Source organism: Oncorhynchus mykiss, chromosome 23 (genome assembly GCF_057628025.1).
Source record: "Oncorhynchus mykiss isolate SJ-2025 chromosome 23, ASM5762802v1, whole genome shotgun sequence".
In the NCBI taxonomy this organism is placed as follows: domain Eukaryota; kingdom Metazoa; phylum Chordata; class Actinopteri; order Salmoniformes; family Salmonidae; genus Oncorhynchus; species Oncorhynchus mykiss.
Genome location: NC_143044.1, coordinates 22453348 through 22471331, shown reverse-complemented (window position 1 = coordinate 22471331; position 17984 = coordinate 22453348). Strand labels below are relative to the sequence as shown.

Below are 17984 nucleotides of genomic sequence, written 5' to 3'. Positions count from 1 at the left end.
AAGAGGCCCATGATCACTCTGGATGAACTGCAGAGATCTACAGCTGAGGTGGGAGACTCTGTCCATAGGACAACAATCAGTCGTATATTGCACAAATCTGGCCTTTATGGAAGAGTGGCAAGAAGAAAGCCATTTCTTAAAGATATCCATAAAAAGTGTTGTTTAAAGTTTGCCACAAGCCACCTGGGAGACACACCAAACTGGTGGAAGAAGGTGCTCTGGTCAGATGAAACCAAAATTGAACTTTTTGGCAACCATGCAAAACGTTATGTTTGGCGTAAAAGCAACACAGCTGAACACACCATCCCCACTGTCAAACATGGTGGTGGCAGCATCATGGTTTGGGCCTGCTTTTCTTCAGCAGGGACAGGGAAGATGGTTAAAATTGATGGGAAGATGGATGGAGCCAAATACAGGACCATTCTGGAAGAAAACCTGATGGAGTCTGCAAAAGACCTGAGACTGGGACGGAGATTTGTCTTCCCACAAGACAATGATCCAAAACATAAAGCAAAATCTACAATGGAATGGTTCAAAAATAAACATATCCAGGTGTTAGAATGGCCAAGTCAAAGTCCAGACCTGAATCCAATTGAGAATCTGTGGAAAGAACTGAAAACTGCTGTTCACAAATGCTCTCCATCCAACCTCACTGAGCTCGAGCTGTTTTGCAAGGAGGAATGGGAAAAAATGTCAGTCTCTCGATGTGCAAAACTGATAGAGACATACCCCAAGCAACTTACAGCTGTAATCGCAGCAAAAGGTGGCGCTACAAAGTATTAACTTAAGGGGGCTGAATAATTTTGCACGCCCAATTTTTCAGTTTTTGATTTGTTAAAAAAGTTTGAAATATCCAATAAATGTCGTTCCACTTCATGATTGTGTCCCACTTGTTGTTGATTCTTCACAAAAAAATAAAGTTTTATATCTTTATGTTTGAAGCCTGAAATGTGGCAAAGTTCAAGGGGGCCGAATACTTTCGCAAGGCACTGTAACTAACACCGCTCTGTGTGCTCAAGTAGACTGGACTGGGTCTCGTCATTGAACCTTGCTTATGGAGTTGCTGTTACTTCATTTGTTAAATGTATCTGCATGTGGGATTTTGAAGAGTGTTTTGGGTGTGTTTAAGGCATGAATAGGGGCACAGTTAAACTGTGAGAATAAATTCAGATGGCATACTATATGTAACACTTTAATGTCTCGCTCTCACACACCTTGTGTCTATACATGTTTGTTACATATTGTTCATGCCTTCTATTTTGTATGTGCGTTCGTTTGTTAAAGCTAATGTTAACAAGCTTGTGATTTGTCTAGCTAGGCCAAGGGTGTGTTTAGTGCATAAACATATATAGAAACTAGAACTTGATTGATATGCTGAGGTGAGGTCAAACTGAGGTGCCGTTTCCCACGTGGACAAGAGGAACACCAATGTGAGAATGCTGTTCATTGACTACAGCTCAGCGATCAACAGCATAGTGCTCACAAACCTCATCACTAAGTTAAGGACCCTGGGACTAAACACTTCCCTCTGCAACTGGATCCTGGACTTCCTGACGGGCCGCCCCCCAGGTGGTAAGGGTAGGAAACAACACATCTGCCACGCTGATCCTCAACACGGGGGCCTCTCAGGGGTGCGTGCTTAGTCTCCTCCTGTGCTCCCTGTTCACCCACGACTGCGTGATCAAGCGCGACTGCAACACAATCATTACATTTGCTGACAAAACAACAGTGGTACAGGCCTGATCACCGACAAGGATAAGACCACCTATAGGGAGGAGGTCAGTGACCTGGTGCCAGGACAACAACCTCTTCCTCAACGTGAGCAAGACAAAGGAGCTGATCGTGGACTACAGGAAAAGGAGGGCCGAACACGCCCCCATTCACATTACCGGGGCTGAAGTGGAGCGGGTCGAGAGCTTCAAGTTCGTTGTTGTCCACATCACCAACAAACTATCATGGTCCAAACACACCAAGACAGTCGTGAAGAGGGCACGATAACATCTTTCCACCTCAGGAGACTGAAAAGATTTGGCATGGGTCCCCAGATCCTCAAAAAGTTCTAATCGAGAGCATCATGACGGGTTGCGTCACAGCCTGCTCGGCATCCGACTGTAAGGCGCTACAGAGGGTAGTGTGTATGGCCCAGTACATCACTGGGGCCAAGCGTCCTGCCATTCAGGACCTATGTAATAGGCGGTGTCAGAGGAAGGCCCTAAAAATTGTCAAATACTCCAGCCACCGAAGTCATAGACTGTTCTCCCTGCTACCGCATGGCAAGCGGTACCGGAGAGCCAAGTCTAGGTCCAAAAGGCTGCTTAATAGCTTCTACCGCTAAGCCATAAGACTCCTGAACAATGAATCAAATGGCCACCCAGACCATTTACATTGACACGTCTTTTGTTAAGTACCTCTTTTGTTCTCTATTGCTCCTCTATTGGTCCTCAAGCAAGGGGCAGGCTGATGACATCACGACTTCCCAACAAACCATCTCCTTGAAGTTTTCAGTTGTCCAAAAAAAATGTTTACTCTTCAGTGTGGGTGTAATTGACTGTATTTGCGCTTGGGATATCACTTTTCAACAGGAAAGTTAAAAACAAATCACTGAAGAATGTATTTTAAGTATGTTATGTGTAAATTAGTATGTGTTTGGTCTCAGAAGACTGGTAAAATGAATGTCCACTGATGTGAATTTGAGCTCTCCTTAATCTGCATGTGTTGTTGCTAAGACATCTATTGCTGCCTTGCGTTGCCATGGTTTATTTGCCTGCTTTCAGTGTGGTCTGTCTATGCTGTGTTCTGTTGCTGCTGTGGAGGTTGTTGTGACTGGGTCATTGTTCTCATTGTCCCTGACTCATACATTATATATACAAAAGTATGTGGACACCCCTTCAAATTAGTGGATTTGGTTATTTCAGCCACACCTGTTGCTGTCAGGTGTATGAAATTGAGTACACATCAATGCAATCTCCATAGACAAACATTGACAGTAGAATGGCCTTACTGAAGAGCTCAGTGACTTTCTATGTGGCACCATCATAGGATCATAGGGTTTCCAACACGTCAGTTTGTCAAATTTCTGCCCTGCTAGAGCTGTCCCGGTCAATTGTAAGTTCTGTTGTGAAGTGGAAACCCTTTAGGAGAAACAACGGCTCAGCTGCGATGCGGTAGCCAACACAAGCTCGCAGAATGGGACCGTTGAGTTCCTCGGTTGCAACACTCACTACCGAGTTCCAAACAGCCTCTAGAAGAAACATCAGCACAATAACTGTTCGTTGGGAGCATCATGAAATGTGGTTCCATGGCCGAGCAGCCGCACACAAGCATAAGATCTCCATGCGCAATGCCAAGTGTCAGCTGGAGTGGTGTAAAGCTTGCCACCATTGTACTCTGGAGCAGTGAAAATGCATTCTCTGGCGTGATGAATCACGCTTCACCATCTGGCAGTCCACTGGCTGAATCTAGTTTTGGCTTATGCCAGGAGAATGCTACATACGCCAATTCATAGTGCCAACTGTAAAGTTGGGTGGAGGAGGAAAAATGGTCTGGGGCTGTTTTTCATGGTTCGGGCTAGGCCCCTTAGTTCCAGTGAAGAGAAATCTTAACGCTACAGCATACAATTACATTTTAGGCGATTCTATGCTTCCAACTTTGTAGCAATAGTTTGGGGAAGTCCCTTCCCTGTTGCAGCATGACAATGTCCCCGTGCACAAAGCGAGGTCCATACAGAAATGGCTTGTTGAGATCGGTGTGGAAGAACTTGAACACCTTTGGGATGAATTGGAACGCCGACTGCGAGCCAGGCCAACGCCGACTGCGAGCCAGGCCTTCCCAGAAAAGTTGAGGCTGTTATTGCCCATGATTTTGGATTGAGATGTTCGACGAGCAGGTTTCCACATAATTTTGGTAATGTAGTGTAGGTCAGAGGTCAAAACGGGTTCAGTGCCTTCTCACCCTAAAAACCAGACTGGATTTGAGACACCTGTAGATTGAGAACACATGAAATATACATATCTTAGAGACAGTAAGATCTATTATGATCAGCACTCTCCTTTCCCCTCAATGAGAGGGATGTTGAATGTTTTTTTACAATGTAGCAAAGTTCGCACAAGATTTAATAAGACTACAGTTATTGGACTGGAATGCAGGAATGCAGTTTTTGTTTTTTGTGCGTGATGATGATGATCTTGTCTGTTAAGGTCGTATGTTTTTTTCTTCCGGGCAGTCTCCAGTGTCTGTTCCCCATCGGATTCGCTCCACCAGCAGGAGCACCAGGGAAGGGAAGACGCTGTCTGAGATCAACTGTAAGTTTCTATATGTGTGACTAAGGGCCTGTTTCCCGGACCCAGATTGAGCCTACTCCTGGACTACAAATCATGCTTAGTTTGTGAATAATCTGGATTCCATTCAGTCTGTGGCTATGGTGTATTCAGTTTTATTCCAGTCTGCTGGTTTTGCACTGTGCTTAACCTCTCTAGGGTATGTGGGACGCTAGCATCCCACTTTGCCAACATCCAGTGAGATTGCAGAGCGCCAAATACAGAAGTACTCATTATAAAAATTCAGAAAACAAAACATATTTTACATAGGAATGGAGGGATTTAAAGATTAACTTCTTGTGAATCCAACCACGGTGTCAGATTTAAAAAATGTTTTACGGCGAAAGCATACCGTACGATTATTTGAGAACATGGCCCAGCAGACAAATGATTACAAACAGTAACCAGCCAAGTAGAAGAGTTACACAAATCAGAAATAGAGATCAAATGAATCCCTTTGATCTTCATATGGTTGCACTCAAGACATTAATTTACTTAATAAATGTTCCTTTTGTTCCTAAAGTCTCTTTATATCCAAAAACCTCAGTTTTCTTCAGTAATCCACAGGCTCAAACGCAGACAAAAAAATCCAAATTGTATCCGTAAAGTTCATAGAAACATGTCAAACAATGTTTATATTCAATCCTCAGGTTGTTTTTAGCCTAAATAATCGATAATATTTAAACCGGACAATAACGTTGTCAATATAGAAGGTAAACAAGAAAGGCGCGCTCTCGGGATTGCGCATGAAGAAGCTCTGTGATATGGCAGGGTCCACTCATTCAGACTGGTCTTACTCCCTCATTTATCAGAATAGAAGCCTGAAACAATTTCTAAAGACTGTTGACATCTAGTGGAAGGCATAGGAACTGCAACTTGAGTCCTAAGTCAATGGATACTGTAATGGCATTGAATAGAAAAATAAAAATAAAAAACGACTTCCTGAATGGATTTTTCTCAGGTTTTCGCCTGCCAAATTAGTTCTGTTATACTCAGACACTATTTTAACAGTTTTGGAAACTTTAGAGTTTTCTATCCAAATCTACCAGTTATATGCATATCATATCCTCTGGGCCCGAGTAGCAGGCAGTTTAATTTGGGCATGCTTTTCATCCAAAATTCCAAATGCTGCCCCCTACCCTAGAGAAGTTAATCTGGCACATTAAATTCTCTGCGAGTTCATGATAATCGTACTTTAGTTAACCTCTGTCTGTCAGGATTAACATTGGCATGAGTATAATCTATGTTTTTCAGCTTCCATAGATTAATGGCTCCTCAAACCATGCTGTGAAGGACCACAGAGAGAAACACACACACACTCTCCTGTTAAAGCACCTCAGCACTCTCACTCATCTATCTCTAACCTGCAGCTGCACAGTTAAACTTGAACTCCTACTAGAACACCAGTCAACTCCGACAGGTTTGTTTCTTTCTGGAGTACATGGCTGATGTTCCTCTCTCTTTCCCTCCCTCCCTCTTTCTTTGTCTTCTCCCCTACCTCTCTCTCTCCCTCCCCACTCTATAATTGTATCTTTCTCGATCGCTCTTTCTTCCCCCACCCCCAGTTGGCCAGGTGAAGTTTGACCCTCCGCTGAGGAAGGAGACAGAGCCCCATCATGAGCCGGTGAGTGACCTGGTCCTGCAGTGTCCCCCTGATACTGCTGTGGCTGAACCCTGTGTGTAGGTGACAACCTTGTGGACAGGCCCCTTTAGTTGAGACTCTGCTACAGTTTTAAATCACGCTCACAATTACTGCATATCTCATCTCAAGTCATCCACGTGATCCATCTCCCTGTGTAGCATATTTCTTGAAATTGTCTCCTAAATTTGTCTGAATGCTACTCACACTGGTACTAACCTGCACCTCTTGCTGATGTTTCAGTGCAGGGTTAACACACGGCATGCATGGCCGCCCCTATTCTCTCCCCTCCACTCTCATCCCTCACTCCCTACCTCTTACCCATCCTCCTCTCCTATGCTTTAATGCCTTTCTCTGATTGGATGGCATTAACTTTTGAATTAACGGGACTTTCTCATTCTGCCTGCTGAACAGCCTGACTCTGACCCGTTTTTGGACTGTGCAGAAGAGCTGTACTACACTGCGAGATCTAATCTGGTATTTTCCTCATCTCTCCATTTCTCCTTCTGGGTCGTCTCTCTGCTTCGTAACGCTTAACCGTCCTCTTTCAGTTGGCCCTTTTCCTGTCTCGCTCGTGTTTCTTTTCAGTGTCTACGTTTATTGGATGTCAGTAACTGTTTGTTCATTTGTGTCTGTGAAGCTGTCTTCGCCTCATTGGCTGGTGTTTTTCATTGTTATTCCTGTTTTATGATGTTTTTACTGTATAGCCTTCGGCCACACAACCTGTTAGACCTCACCAGCACATCGAAGGCTCTAGGGGTGTGTGTGTGTGTGTGTGTGTGTGTGTGTGAGGGATGGAAGAAAACAATTTCAAGAGTGAGTGGAATGGAGGGATTAAAGGGATGTCTGGAGGGATTTAGGGAGAGTGATATCTCTGGACAGCATATGGGTGGATGAACCACCTCCTTGGGGAAAACATGTGTGACTGACTTGGAACCCTGAGTCTGTGGCCTGTTAGAGCGGGACCAGATCAAGCCCTAAGCTGCCATCAAAAGTCCCCCGCTGTCTCCTCCTGCCCAAATATTATCGCTGACTCAGACCACTGACCCCAGTCACTGTTAAACTTAGACCTCTTGTTCCTTTGTCACATATCCATACTGGGGAATTTATTGATGTGACGTGAGGCCGCAGGATATGTCAGTTTGTCAGCATAAGTAAGAATATGTTAGCCGGCTAACATGGCTCTCTCCGGCTCAATGTAGTATGGACGTGTCGTTTTGCGGTGCGTTCGGGGTCGGTCACTTGGTTGTGAAGGGGGAATACAGGTATCTATATCCTCGCTGGTAAATCAATATGTCCACTGAGCTGATGGACCCGCAGTGTCAGCCAATAAGTGTTCAGTAAAGTCAGCCGCATTGCTGCAGTGTGCACGCACACATACCATGAAACCCGCCCTTCGCCCATGCCTTTGCAGCTAGTTGTGCTGAGATGCCTCTGTATGGCCCCGTGCACTGCTACACCTTCACATAGCGTTGATGGTTTCCATTCATGTTCATCTAGTCATGGACGGCATGTGTCCTAGCGGTTGGAGCGTTAAGCCAGTATCTGGCTCCGGGGTTGCTGTTGCTAACGGCAGACCCTGGCCTCCGTTCTCCGAGGGTGTCTCGGGGGGAGTTGGGATATGCAAACAAAACATTTCCAGTTCACATATGCATACACTTGTACAATAGGAGAAATATAAGCACCCACTGAACGGTTGTTGGTCTACTTGTTGCAGATCCATAGTGCATAATGCTGTCATATACCTTAATGTTTATCACACATGCACGTTAGAAACATCTATCGTAAATCAAAGCTGTGTTTCTCTAAGCAACAGCAGTGGTGACCTCTGACCTGTGGTGTCCTCAGCTCTCTGTGGGCACTCTGCCCGCCCAAAGGGTGTTATTCTCATCTAGTCAAGGTCCTGTAATGTCCTGTATGACCTGCTCATGAGTGTCATCAATGTGACCTGGGAGTCACTGGGGTTCCACCAGTCCCTGCCTTCTCTCTCTACGTGTTTTTAGGTGTGGTGTGTATGTGTGTCTCAGCTCTAACATAGTTGATGCCGTACAGTAGGTAACCTCAGCCATGGTAACTTTCCACATTGTGTGTGTGTCATTGTGTTTCAGAAACAATCATGTCATTTTGATATGTGTATCTCTCTAGGACCTTCAACTGGAGTATGGACAGGAATCTCCAAGCCTAATGGGAGAAAACAAGTAAGTCACTCATTCTGGGTTTCCACGTCTGTTCCACCCCTCCCCCATTCCCTATCCCCTCTCTCTTCCCCTTGCCTCTCCTCTCTCCTTCTCTCAAATCTCCTCACCTCCCCCGATCTCCCTGCCTTGGTCCCACCCCCTCTCCTCTTGTCTTATCTGTACAAAGGGATTAGCCCTAGCAGATGGTGGTGTGGTACTGAGAGGTGGCTTCCTGTCAAGAGAAAGGCATCTGATCATTTATTCATGACACCTTTCCTGGAACGCAGGTCGGCTCAGAAGAAGTGCACTGTAAGCACTGTGTGTGTGAAAGGGCAAGAGACAAGACTCGCTGCTGTTTAAACCATGTGTTTTTAGAAGGATGTGCTCCATAAACCGGATGGGATGGAATGATAGATGGTGTTTTCATAAGTGTATGGAGTAAATCAGGCGAGAGGATATTGAGAAGCCACTCAACTCAATACACCGATCAGATTTGAGGCACTCTGTTATTTGATCCCTGAACAATTGATGTCCACATTCCTTTGCCCTTCTCTCACCGGACAGCCTCATAGGGTTTATATTCTCCATTTCTCTGTCATTCACGCCCACCTGCGTACACAAACACTGTTGCCTACACACAGCTGACCTGACAGCTTCACACATCCCGGTGAGTGTACAGCTTTGAGTAGCTAAGGTCAATGTTGGATGGGTTGTGATGTCCGCTCAGCTGTGATGAAACTCACGTACTCTCACACACGCCAACACGCTGTGGTTTCCATGTGTTTTTGCCCTGTAGCCTTAAAGAATGAATGCCATGTTAATTTAGGTCAACCCCCCCCCCCCCCCCCCCCCCCTCTGAGAGAGGGAGAGCCTTTACTCATGTCATGTGCAATTCTGTCACGGAGTTATTTTCTTTCTCCTCTTCTTCACGTCTCCCTGGTTCATTCCACCCGTTTTCCGACAGGAGTCTTCTCAAATCAGTGGAGGAGGAGCTTAAGCAGAGGTGAGTTAGGCCACGCCCCTCAGGGCTCCACCTCCAACTGCCCTGGTATTTGATTCACGGACATATCCTAACCAACCCCCCCCCCCCCCCGCCCTCCATCAGCCAATCAGTGTTAACGCAGGACTAATCCAGCCAATCAGTGTCACGCAAAGCTAATCTGCTCCGACTGCTGCCGTTATGGTTTGACTCTGCTTTGTTTTGTCCATTGCTGTTCAGTGCTTACAAACAGGACAGGCTGCGCTGTGTGATCACCAGACACAGCGCACTTTGACAACGCATGGCTTATATACTGACTTAATGACTTAGTCTAAGCCTTCTCCAGTTAGTGTGTAGTGAAATCACCAAGCCCTATACAGAAGATGAGTAAAATTAGCTAAATATAGCATTTAGGTTTAGTTAGCACTATTTCTGTTTGGTTCAGTTCTATAGCCATGTAGTTCTTTAAACTCTACCTTTATGTAGTTTATTTCGTTCTGCGAGTAATGTAGTGGAGTTCATTTCCGCCAGTGTCTCCTCCTCCCAGTGGGTGAAAGAGGAGAGCAGCTCTGACTTTCCCTGTTGCTGTGAGTCCCACTGAGCCGCTCTTCCCCCCTCCCCCACCCCACCCCCAATCTATCTCCGTCTCCTCAGGGGTCACATGACACATTTAGAGACCGATGATGATGGTGGTGATGATGGTGATGAAACTCAACAGTAAGTCCTTCTCGTGTTCTAGTCTAGCCGCCCTCTCTCAGGAGGGGGAAGAGGGAAGGCTACCTCTCCAGTTTCATTCACGCATCTTCATGCCGCATGCGCCACCATCACGCCCCTGCGTCTCCCTCCCTTACCAAATACCCTGTCTCCGTCTTTCTCTGCGCCTCCGGTAGCCCTGCTTCCCTGCCACAGTTCACGTTGAGCAGAACTATGGAAAGCTTCTGATGCATTTCAGGTTGCTTCCCCTAAGCAGTCAGTCTAACTGGGCTCCCATTTGCTTACATCTGTGAGACGATGAACCGTTGTCATGTTTGGGTTCAGTGCTCACCAACTGTGCTTCACCCTGCACCCTGCCATTCCTCATCTGTTTCCTGGTGTGTGTTCATCATTCTGTGCCACCTGCTTACATGCTTGCTGATCTCGGTGTGTGTGTGTTCTTTACTGCCTGTTTGCCATCTGCTCCCGATGTGTGGTTCTCTCTGCTTGTATCCTCACCCCTCTGTCGCCATAGATGTCTCGGGGTCCTCCCAACCCTCTTGGTTTAACCCTTCCCACCTGTTTAACCCGAGTGCCACTCTGAGGTTTGTGCTCTCTCCTGGCGACTTAAACTTGTTACGCCGTTTGATTGGTGCCATGTCTATATCCGTCATGATTGAGGGGTTGATGGTGGTTACTGATTGGATCAGACTGTACATACACATTACATTGGGCCTTTGGGATATCCTGTTCAAGGAAATGCTAACGTGGTGTCAGTTGACTGATGGTGTCATTTGACTGGTGGTGGTTGACAGACACCTTTTTGTTGTCCTGTCCAACACTTGTCTGTTGTCTAACACTGCGCTGTGTGATATTAGACACTCCTGGGTTTATTCATCTGTCACTCTGCTATGTGACACTGTGTAAACACTTTTTTTGAAAACATGTTTTTTAACTGTCTGTGTGGAACCTTGCCACTATCTAACAAACCTAACCCACCTCAATCTCTCCCTCAAGCAAACACAGTACCATCATGAGGCCCAAAGTCCCACCCCCACTGCCCCCCAAGGTAGGACCACTAGCATATTATCATACTGCTGCGTTTTGGGTCATAATCAGAGACTTCTATTTCGCGGAACGGACCCTCAAGCTAAATTCAGATTTGCAAACACCAATATTTTCTCTCAAATCTAATTGAAACTATTGATGTTACATGTTCTATTTGTTAGATGGTAAACCGAGCTTGACAAATGAGTAATAATAGGGAAAGCATTAATCAACCGCTAGAGATTGTTGTCGACCTTTGTCTCTCTGTCTCGCTCTCTCTCGCTCTTTCTCTCTCGCTCTTTCTCTCTCGCTCTTTCTCTCTCGCTCTTTCTCTCTCGCTCTTTCTCTCTCGCTCTTTCTCTCTCGCTCTTTCTCTCTCGCTCTTTCTCTCTCGCTCTTTCTCTCTGTCTCGCTCTGTGTCTCTCTCGCGTCTCTTTCTCTCCCTCCAGCCCAAGTCCATCTGTCTGCCCCAGGAGAGCCCGTCCCAGGGAGAGGATGATGGAGGGGGGACCATCAAGCGCTGCCCTGTACCCGAGAGCCCTGCCAGAACCACCTCCTCAAACGTACCCCCACGCCCTCCACCCCCACGCCTGCCCCCCCACAGACGCAGTAGCCTAGGTAACGAGAGCACACAGAGCCAGGCTGGTTCAGAGCCCGAGGGGAATGATGATGGGAGCTTTAGGCATTTCTGGGAGTGGCTTCACGCCCCGCACACAGAAGAGGAGTTGGAAGAGGTGTTGGAGGATGAGAGTAAGGCCAGCCAATTGGTAGCCCCATAGCCTATCGCCCTTCCCTGATTGGTTGTTATTCCCATCAATCAGTGTCCATAGAGTCTCGCGCCCCCTCCCCATCCTTCCTTCCCTTTCTTCTGTCTGTCTGTAGATCTACATAGTGCAGTGTTGTTGCTGCAGTCATGTGACCCTGTCTGTCACCAAAATCCAGCCGCCTCCTCCCATCGTTGACATCATGTTCTCAGTGAGGCTTTCAAAATGTAATCCGACCCTCTGAATGTAATCAAGCGTGGGGAATGCATTCTCCGTTCAGTGTGTTAGCACGGTCGAATCACTTAGTTTGATTACTGTTGTAATCCCATCAAAACATATTCCATTATTGATTAGCCGTGATTAGATTCCAGTATGTACTGCATGTGGAGAACTCTCTCGCAAGCACACACACACGCACACCGAGATGTGTGTAATAAACATGTTTCCCGCTGCAGGTAATGGATTGAACTCTCACCAGAATGGAGAGAAGGACAGTGCTACAGAGAGGCAGTCCACCATGCCCCCTAGTGTCCCCATACGGAAAGACAAGAAGGACATTACGGTAATGCCCTCTGATCCCACACACTCACCTTATGAACAGTGACGTTTCAATACATTCCCTTCCACACTAGGGCATCGCCACACTGATTATTGTTGTTAAAGCCGTTCATCAGCGACCACTCGTCTAAAACGAATGTGGTCCAGTGATCATCCACCTTATCTGTCTCGCCCTTTGTGTCTCCCGCTGTTTTTCAGAAGCCTATCAGTAATGGCCTCCCACCCACACCCAAGGTCCATGTGAGTATGATGCCTTCTCTACAGACACATCATGATCTTATGAACCAACGTCAAATAGGCGTTTTGCCCCCTCAGATAAAGCTTTCAAGACGAGAGCTTTGAAGAAAAATCTGTCATGTTTGGCTTCCCTCCAATTTTCCAACCTCCATTCTCCTTGCTGCTCAGATGGGGGCCTGTTTCTCCAAGGTGTTCAACGGCTGCCCATTGAAAATCCACTGTGCCACGTCCTGGATCAACCCAGACACCAGAGGTAGGACACTGGGGAAAAACTGGTTTTTTACATCTTTATTGTCATGACTCATGACTTATTACAGGAATCGTTGCCAAGACGATTATTTGGATGAACATGACTAAAAGGCTCTTTGTTTCGTCGTCGTTTCAGACCAATATTTGATATTTGGTGCAGAGGAGGGAATCTACACTTTAAACCTGAACGAACTGCACGAGACGTCCATGGAGCAGGTTTGTTCTGGTTGAAGGTTTATATATTTCTTCTTCAATGGAGGATTGTGAATGTTGTTATCAACTCTTCATTGGCTCTCTCCATCCCCGTCTGTCCCCAGCTCTTTCCCCGCCGGTGCACTTGGCTTTATGTTATGAACAACTGCCTGCTCTCTATATCTGGTAAGACTATCTTGGACCTGTGCTGTGTCTTACTTTTGTTGTTTGTTCTGTATCTAGTAATGGTTTTGTTGTTTGTTCTGTATCTAGTAATGGTTTTGTTGTTTGTTCTGTATCTAGTAATGGTTTTGTTGTTTGTTCTGTATCTAGTAATGGTTTTGTTGTTTGTTCTGTATCTAGTAATGGTTTTGTTGTTTGTTCTGTATCTAGTAATGGTTTTGTTGTTTGTTCTGTATCTAGTAATGGTTTTGTTGTTTGTTCTGTATCTAGTAATGGTTTTGTTGTTTGTTCTGTATCTAGTAATGGTTTTGTTGTTTGTTCTGTATCTAGTAATGGTTTTGTTGTTTGTTCTGTATCTAGTAATGGTTTTGTTGTTTGTTCTGTATCTAGTAATGGTTTTGTTGTTTGTTCTGTATCTAGTAATGGTTTTGTTGTTTGTTCTGTATCTAGTAATGGTTTTGTTGTTTGTTCTGTATCTAGTAATGGTTTTGTTGTTTGTTCTGTATCTAGTAATGGTTTTGTTGTTTGTTCTGTATCTAGTAATGGTTTTGTTGTTTGTTCTGTATCTAGTAATGGTTTTGTTGTTTGTTCTGTATCTAGTAATGGTTTTGTTGTTTGTTCTGTATCTAGTAATGGTTTTGTTGTTTGTTCTGTATCTAGTAATGGTTTTGTTGTTTGTTCTGTATCTAGTAATGGTTTTGTTGTTTGTTCTGTATCTAGTAATGGTTTTGTTGTTTGTTCTGTATCTAGTAATGGTTTTGTTGTTTGTTCTGTATCTAGTAATGGTTTTGTTGTTTGTTCTGTATCTAGTAATGGTTTTGTTGTTTGTTCTGTATCTAGTAATGGTTTTGTTGTTTGTTCTGTATCTAGTAATGGTTTTGTTGTTTGTTCTGTATCTAGTAATGGTTTTGTTGTTTGTTCTGTATCTAGTAATGGTTTTGTTGTTTGTTCTGTATCTAGTAATGGTTTTGTTGTTTGTTCTGTATCTAGTAATGGTTTTGTTGTTTGTTCTGTATCTAGTAATGGTTTTGTTGTTTGTTCTGTATCTAGTAATGGTTTTGTTGTTTGTTCTGTATCTAGTAATGGTTTTGTTGTTTGTTCTGTATCTAGTAATGGTTTTGTTGTTTGTTCTGTATCTAGTAATGGTTTTGTTGTTTGTTCTGTATCTAGTAATGGTTTTGTTGTTTGTTCTGTATCTAGTAATGGTTTTGTTGTTTGTTCTGTATCTAGTAATGGTTTTGTTGTTTGTTCTGTATCTAGTAATGGTTTTGTTGTTTGTTCTGTATCTAGTAATGGTTTTGTTGTTTGTTCTGTATCTAGTAATGGTTTTGTTGTTTGTTCTGTATCTAGTAATGGTTTTGTTGTTTGTTCTGTATCTAGTAATGGTTTTGTTGTTTGTTCTGTATCTAGTAATGGTTTTGTTGTTTGTTCTGTATCTAGTAATGGTTTTGTTGTTTGTTCTGTATCTAGTAATGGTTTTGTTGTTTGTTCTGTATCTAGTAATGGTTTTGTTGTTTGTTCTGTATCTAGTAATGGTTTTGTTGTTTGTTCTGTATCTAGTAATGGTTTTGTTGTTTGTTCTGTATCTAGTAATGGGTTTGTTGTTTGTTCTGTATCTAGTAATGGGTTTGTTGTTTGTTCTGTATCTAGTAATGGGTTTGTTGTTTGTTCTGTATCTAGTAATGGGTTTGTTGTTTGTTCTGTATCTAGTAATGGTTTTGTTGTTTGTTCTGTATCTAGTAATGGTTTTGTTGTTTGTTCTGTATCTAGTAATGGTTTTGTTGTTTGTTCTGTATCTAGTAATGGTTTTGTTGTTTGTTCTGTATCTAGTAATGGTTTTGTTGTTTGTTCTGTATCTAGTAATGGTTTTGTTGTTTGTTCTGTATCTAGTAATGGTTTTGTTGTTTGTTCTGTATCTAGTAATGGTTTTGTTGTTTGTTCTGTATCTAGTAATGGTTTTGTTGTTTGTTCTGTATCTAGTAATGGGTTTGTTGTTTGTTCTGTATCTAGTAATGGTTTTGTTGTTTGTTCTGTATCTAGTAATGGTTTTGTTGTTTGTTCTGTATCTAGTAATGGTTTTGTTGTTTGTTCTGTATCTAGTAATGGTTTTGTTGTTTGTTCTGTATCTAGTAATGGTTTTGTTGTTTGTTCTGTATCTAGTAATGGTTTTGTTGTTTGTTCTGTATCTAGTAATGGTTTTGTTATTTGTTCTGTATCTAGTAATGGTTTTGTTGTTTGTTCTGTATCTAGTAATGGTTTTGTTGTTTGTTCTGTATCTAGTAATGGTTTTGTTGTTTGTTCTGTATCTAGTAATGGTTTTGTTGTTTGTTCTGTATCTAGTAATGGTTTTGTTGTTTGTTCTGTATCTAGTAATGGTTTTGTTGTTTGTTCTGTATCTAGTAATGGTTTTGTTGTTTGTTCTGTATCTAGTAATGGTTTTGTTTGTTCTGTATCTAGTAATGGGTTTGTTGTTTGTTCTGTATCTAGTAATGGGTTTGTTGTTTGTTCTGTATCTAGTAATGGGTTTGTTGTTTGTTCTGTATCTAGTAATGGGTTTGTTGTTTGTTCTGTATCTAGTAATGGTTTTGTTGTTTGTTCTGTATCTAGTAATGGTTTTGTTGTTTGTTCTGTATCTAGTAATGGTTTTGTTGTTTGTTCTGTATCTAGTAATGGTTTTGTTGTTTGTTCTGTATCTAGTAATGGTTTTGCTGTAATTGACGTTCCTCTGCCAAAAAAAAGGTCAACATTGAAGAGAGGCACTTGCCTTTAAAACCTTGACTTTGGAAAATTTGTCCGGACTTTCTTTGTTTGAAACATGTCTGGCCCTTCTGAGGATGTAATCTGTGTGTTTTGAAGGCAGACCTTTTCTCTCTTTCTTTACTGTGTCATAAATTGCCCTTTAAAGGTTTAGAAGTCTAGCTGAAAATATGCTTTTGTTATTGCTTTCAGGAAAAGCCTCTCAGCTCTACTCTCATAACGTAGCTGGTCTGTTCGAGCATGCCCGGCAAATGCAGAAGTTACCCATGGCCATTCCCACACACAAACTCCCAGACAAGATGATTCCACGGTAGGATATCTAAGGCCTCTTCATTCATTTGGGTTTGAACTTAGGGTTTTTTAGATGATGCATATAAAACGGATTTCTTGTTCCTTATGATCCTCATAGGAAATTTGCCATATCCAATAAGATTCCAGACACAAAAGGGTGCCAAAAGTGCTGTGTGGGTAAGTGCACATGTGTGGTTCACCCATATAAAAATGTATGCACACTTTGGATGATGGCGTCTGCTAAATGTATTATCAAGTGCTGCATGGCGTTGTTCTTGACTTACGGTACAACTGAATAAGAGAAGTTGAGGATAGGTCTGAAATAATGCACAAGACATCATTTTTGAATGAGTATAGCACAAGAGTTCAGAGAGAGATTTGTGAAAAACCTTGAATGTTTGTGTGCAGTGAGGAATCCCTACACGGGTCACAAGTACCTGTGTGGCGCGTTCCAGTCCAGTGTGGTTCTGCTGGAGTGGGTGGAGCCCATGCAGAAGTTTATGCTCATCAAGGTAAATCAGCGTTGGGTTCAGGTTATTCTGGGGCAGACTGACCATGTAAAGGGTTAGAATGGGACCTTTCATGTTTGGATAAACTTAACACAGTCCTGTTATGGAAAGTTGATTTGATTAGCTAAAATAGCATGTCAATGTTGATTGTCTCTCAAACCGAGTTGAAATTATTCCTGACAGTACATGATAATGGGTGATTTCTTGTGGGACAGGATGCTTGATCTATCTCCTCTGGTCTCTCCTGTAGAACATCGACTTCCCTCTGCCCTGTCCCCTGGAGGTGTTTGAGATGCTGGTGGTGCCGGATCAGCAGTACCCGCTCATCTGTGTGGCCGTCAGCAAGGGCATCGAGCTCAGCCAAGTGGTCCGCTTCGGCACGGTCAACCCCAACTCAACCTCCTCCTGGTTCACAGAGGCCGGTCAGTGGCACGTGGTCGCAACGATGATGATGATTATCTTCATTAGGACATTGATTGTTCTTGATGATGAGATGTTTTTCTGTCCACTCAGATACGCCCCAGACTTGTGTTATCCACGTCACCCAGTTGGAGAGGGACACCATCTTAGTTTGTCTGGACAGTACGTTTAACCCCCCCTCCCATCCGCTGAACTAACCCAAATAATGATTTTCTTCTCACTCAAATTAGAAATTCCAACTTATGAATATGTTACTGTAACCATTATGGATGAACTCTTTTCTGTGATCAGGGTGTATAAAGATAGTGAACCTACAAGGAAGGTTGAAGTCCAGCAGGAAGTTGTCTGCTGAGCTGACGTTTAACTTCCAGATCGAGGCGATAGGTACGTTTCCATAACCATGTCATTCACACTTCTACCCAGCCCAAAGACACCAAAGATGGGGTTATTTGATTAAATATACATTTTAAATGATTATTGATTTATTTCAAAGACGCGGTTCTGTAGTGCTAAAGTTGGATATTTCCATCTGTGTGTAGAGCTCTATGCAGAAAGATAATTCAATATCCTGAGAGTTTTTCCCGTGAAGCATTTATCTCACCTCCTACTTGTGCTTTTTATGGTTCAGTGTAACACCCACATGTCTTTGCAGTGTGTCTCCAAGATAGCGTTCTGGCATTTTGGAGGCATGGCATGCAAGGGCGGAGTTTCAAAACCAATGAGGTAAGTTGAGGGCATTGTTAGTTGTCTGTTTGTGTACACGGAGGGTTTAAAAAAAAAAACTATGTTCAATCCCGGTTCTGTTTTATAACTTGAAACCATTTAATTCTGTTGTATGTGTTTTGAATATGATCTGTTTCCACCCCAGATCACCCAGGAGATCTCTGATAACACGCGGATCTTCAGCCTGCTTGGATCTGACAGGTGGGTAAGGGGGTCCATGATGCTCAAGGTCACCTTATCTGACACACCT

At 43.5% G+C, this 17984-nt stretch overlaps 1 protein-coding gene across 38 annotated transcripts in view; it reads left to right on the top strand.

The window, feature by feature from the left end:
* LOC110502596 (mitogen-activated protein kinase kinase kinase kinase 3) overlaps positions 1-17984 on the top strand; it is a 67893-nt gene that overhangs the window by 47117 nt on the left and 2792 nt on the right. For 3 of the 38 annotated variants that reach the window (XM_036960201.2, XM_090217090.1, XM_036960192.2), the window contains exons 13-33: positions 4223-4301; positions 5882-5940; positions 6370-6432; positions 8101-8153; positions 9097-9135; positions 9766-9828; positions 10822-10873; positions 11301-11469; positions 12071-12177; positions 12372-12413; positions 12579-12663; positions 12796-12875; positions 12977-13037; positions 15984-16101; positions 16201-16259; positions 16491-16594; positions 16842-17013; positions 17105-17173; positions 17303-17395; positions 17664-17734; positions 17880-17935. In XM_036960201.2, coding sequence (XP_036816096.1) covers positions 4223-4301; positions 5882-5940; positions 6370-6432; positions 8101-8153; positions 9097-9135; positions 9766-9828; positions 10822-10873; positions 11301-11469; positions 12071-12177; positions 12372-12413; positions 12579-12663; positions 12796-12875; positions 12977-13037; positions 15984-16101; positions 16201-16259; positions 16491-16594; positions 16842-17013; positions 17105-17173; positions 17303-17395; positions 17664-17734; positions 17880-17935 — 1694 coding nt within the window. Of the gene's footprint in view, positions 1-4222; positions 4302-5881; positions 5941-6369; positions 6433-8100; positions 8154-9096; positions 9136-9765; positions 9829-10821; positions 10874-11300; positions 11602-12070; positions 12178-12371; positions 12414-12578; positions 12664-12795; positions 12876-12976; positions 13038-15983; positions 16102-16200; positions 16260-16490; positions 16595-16841; positions 17014-17104; positions 17174-17302; positions 17396-17663; positions 17735-17879; positions 17964-17984 lie in introns of all 38 variants that reach the window. The other 35 variants (XM_090217081.1, XM_090217079.1, XM_090217072.1 and 32 more) reach the window with 15 other exon arrangements.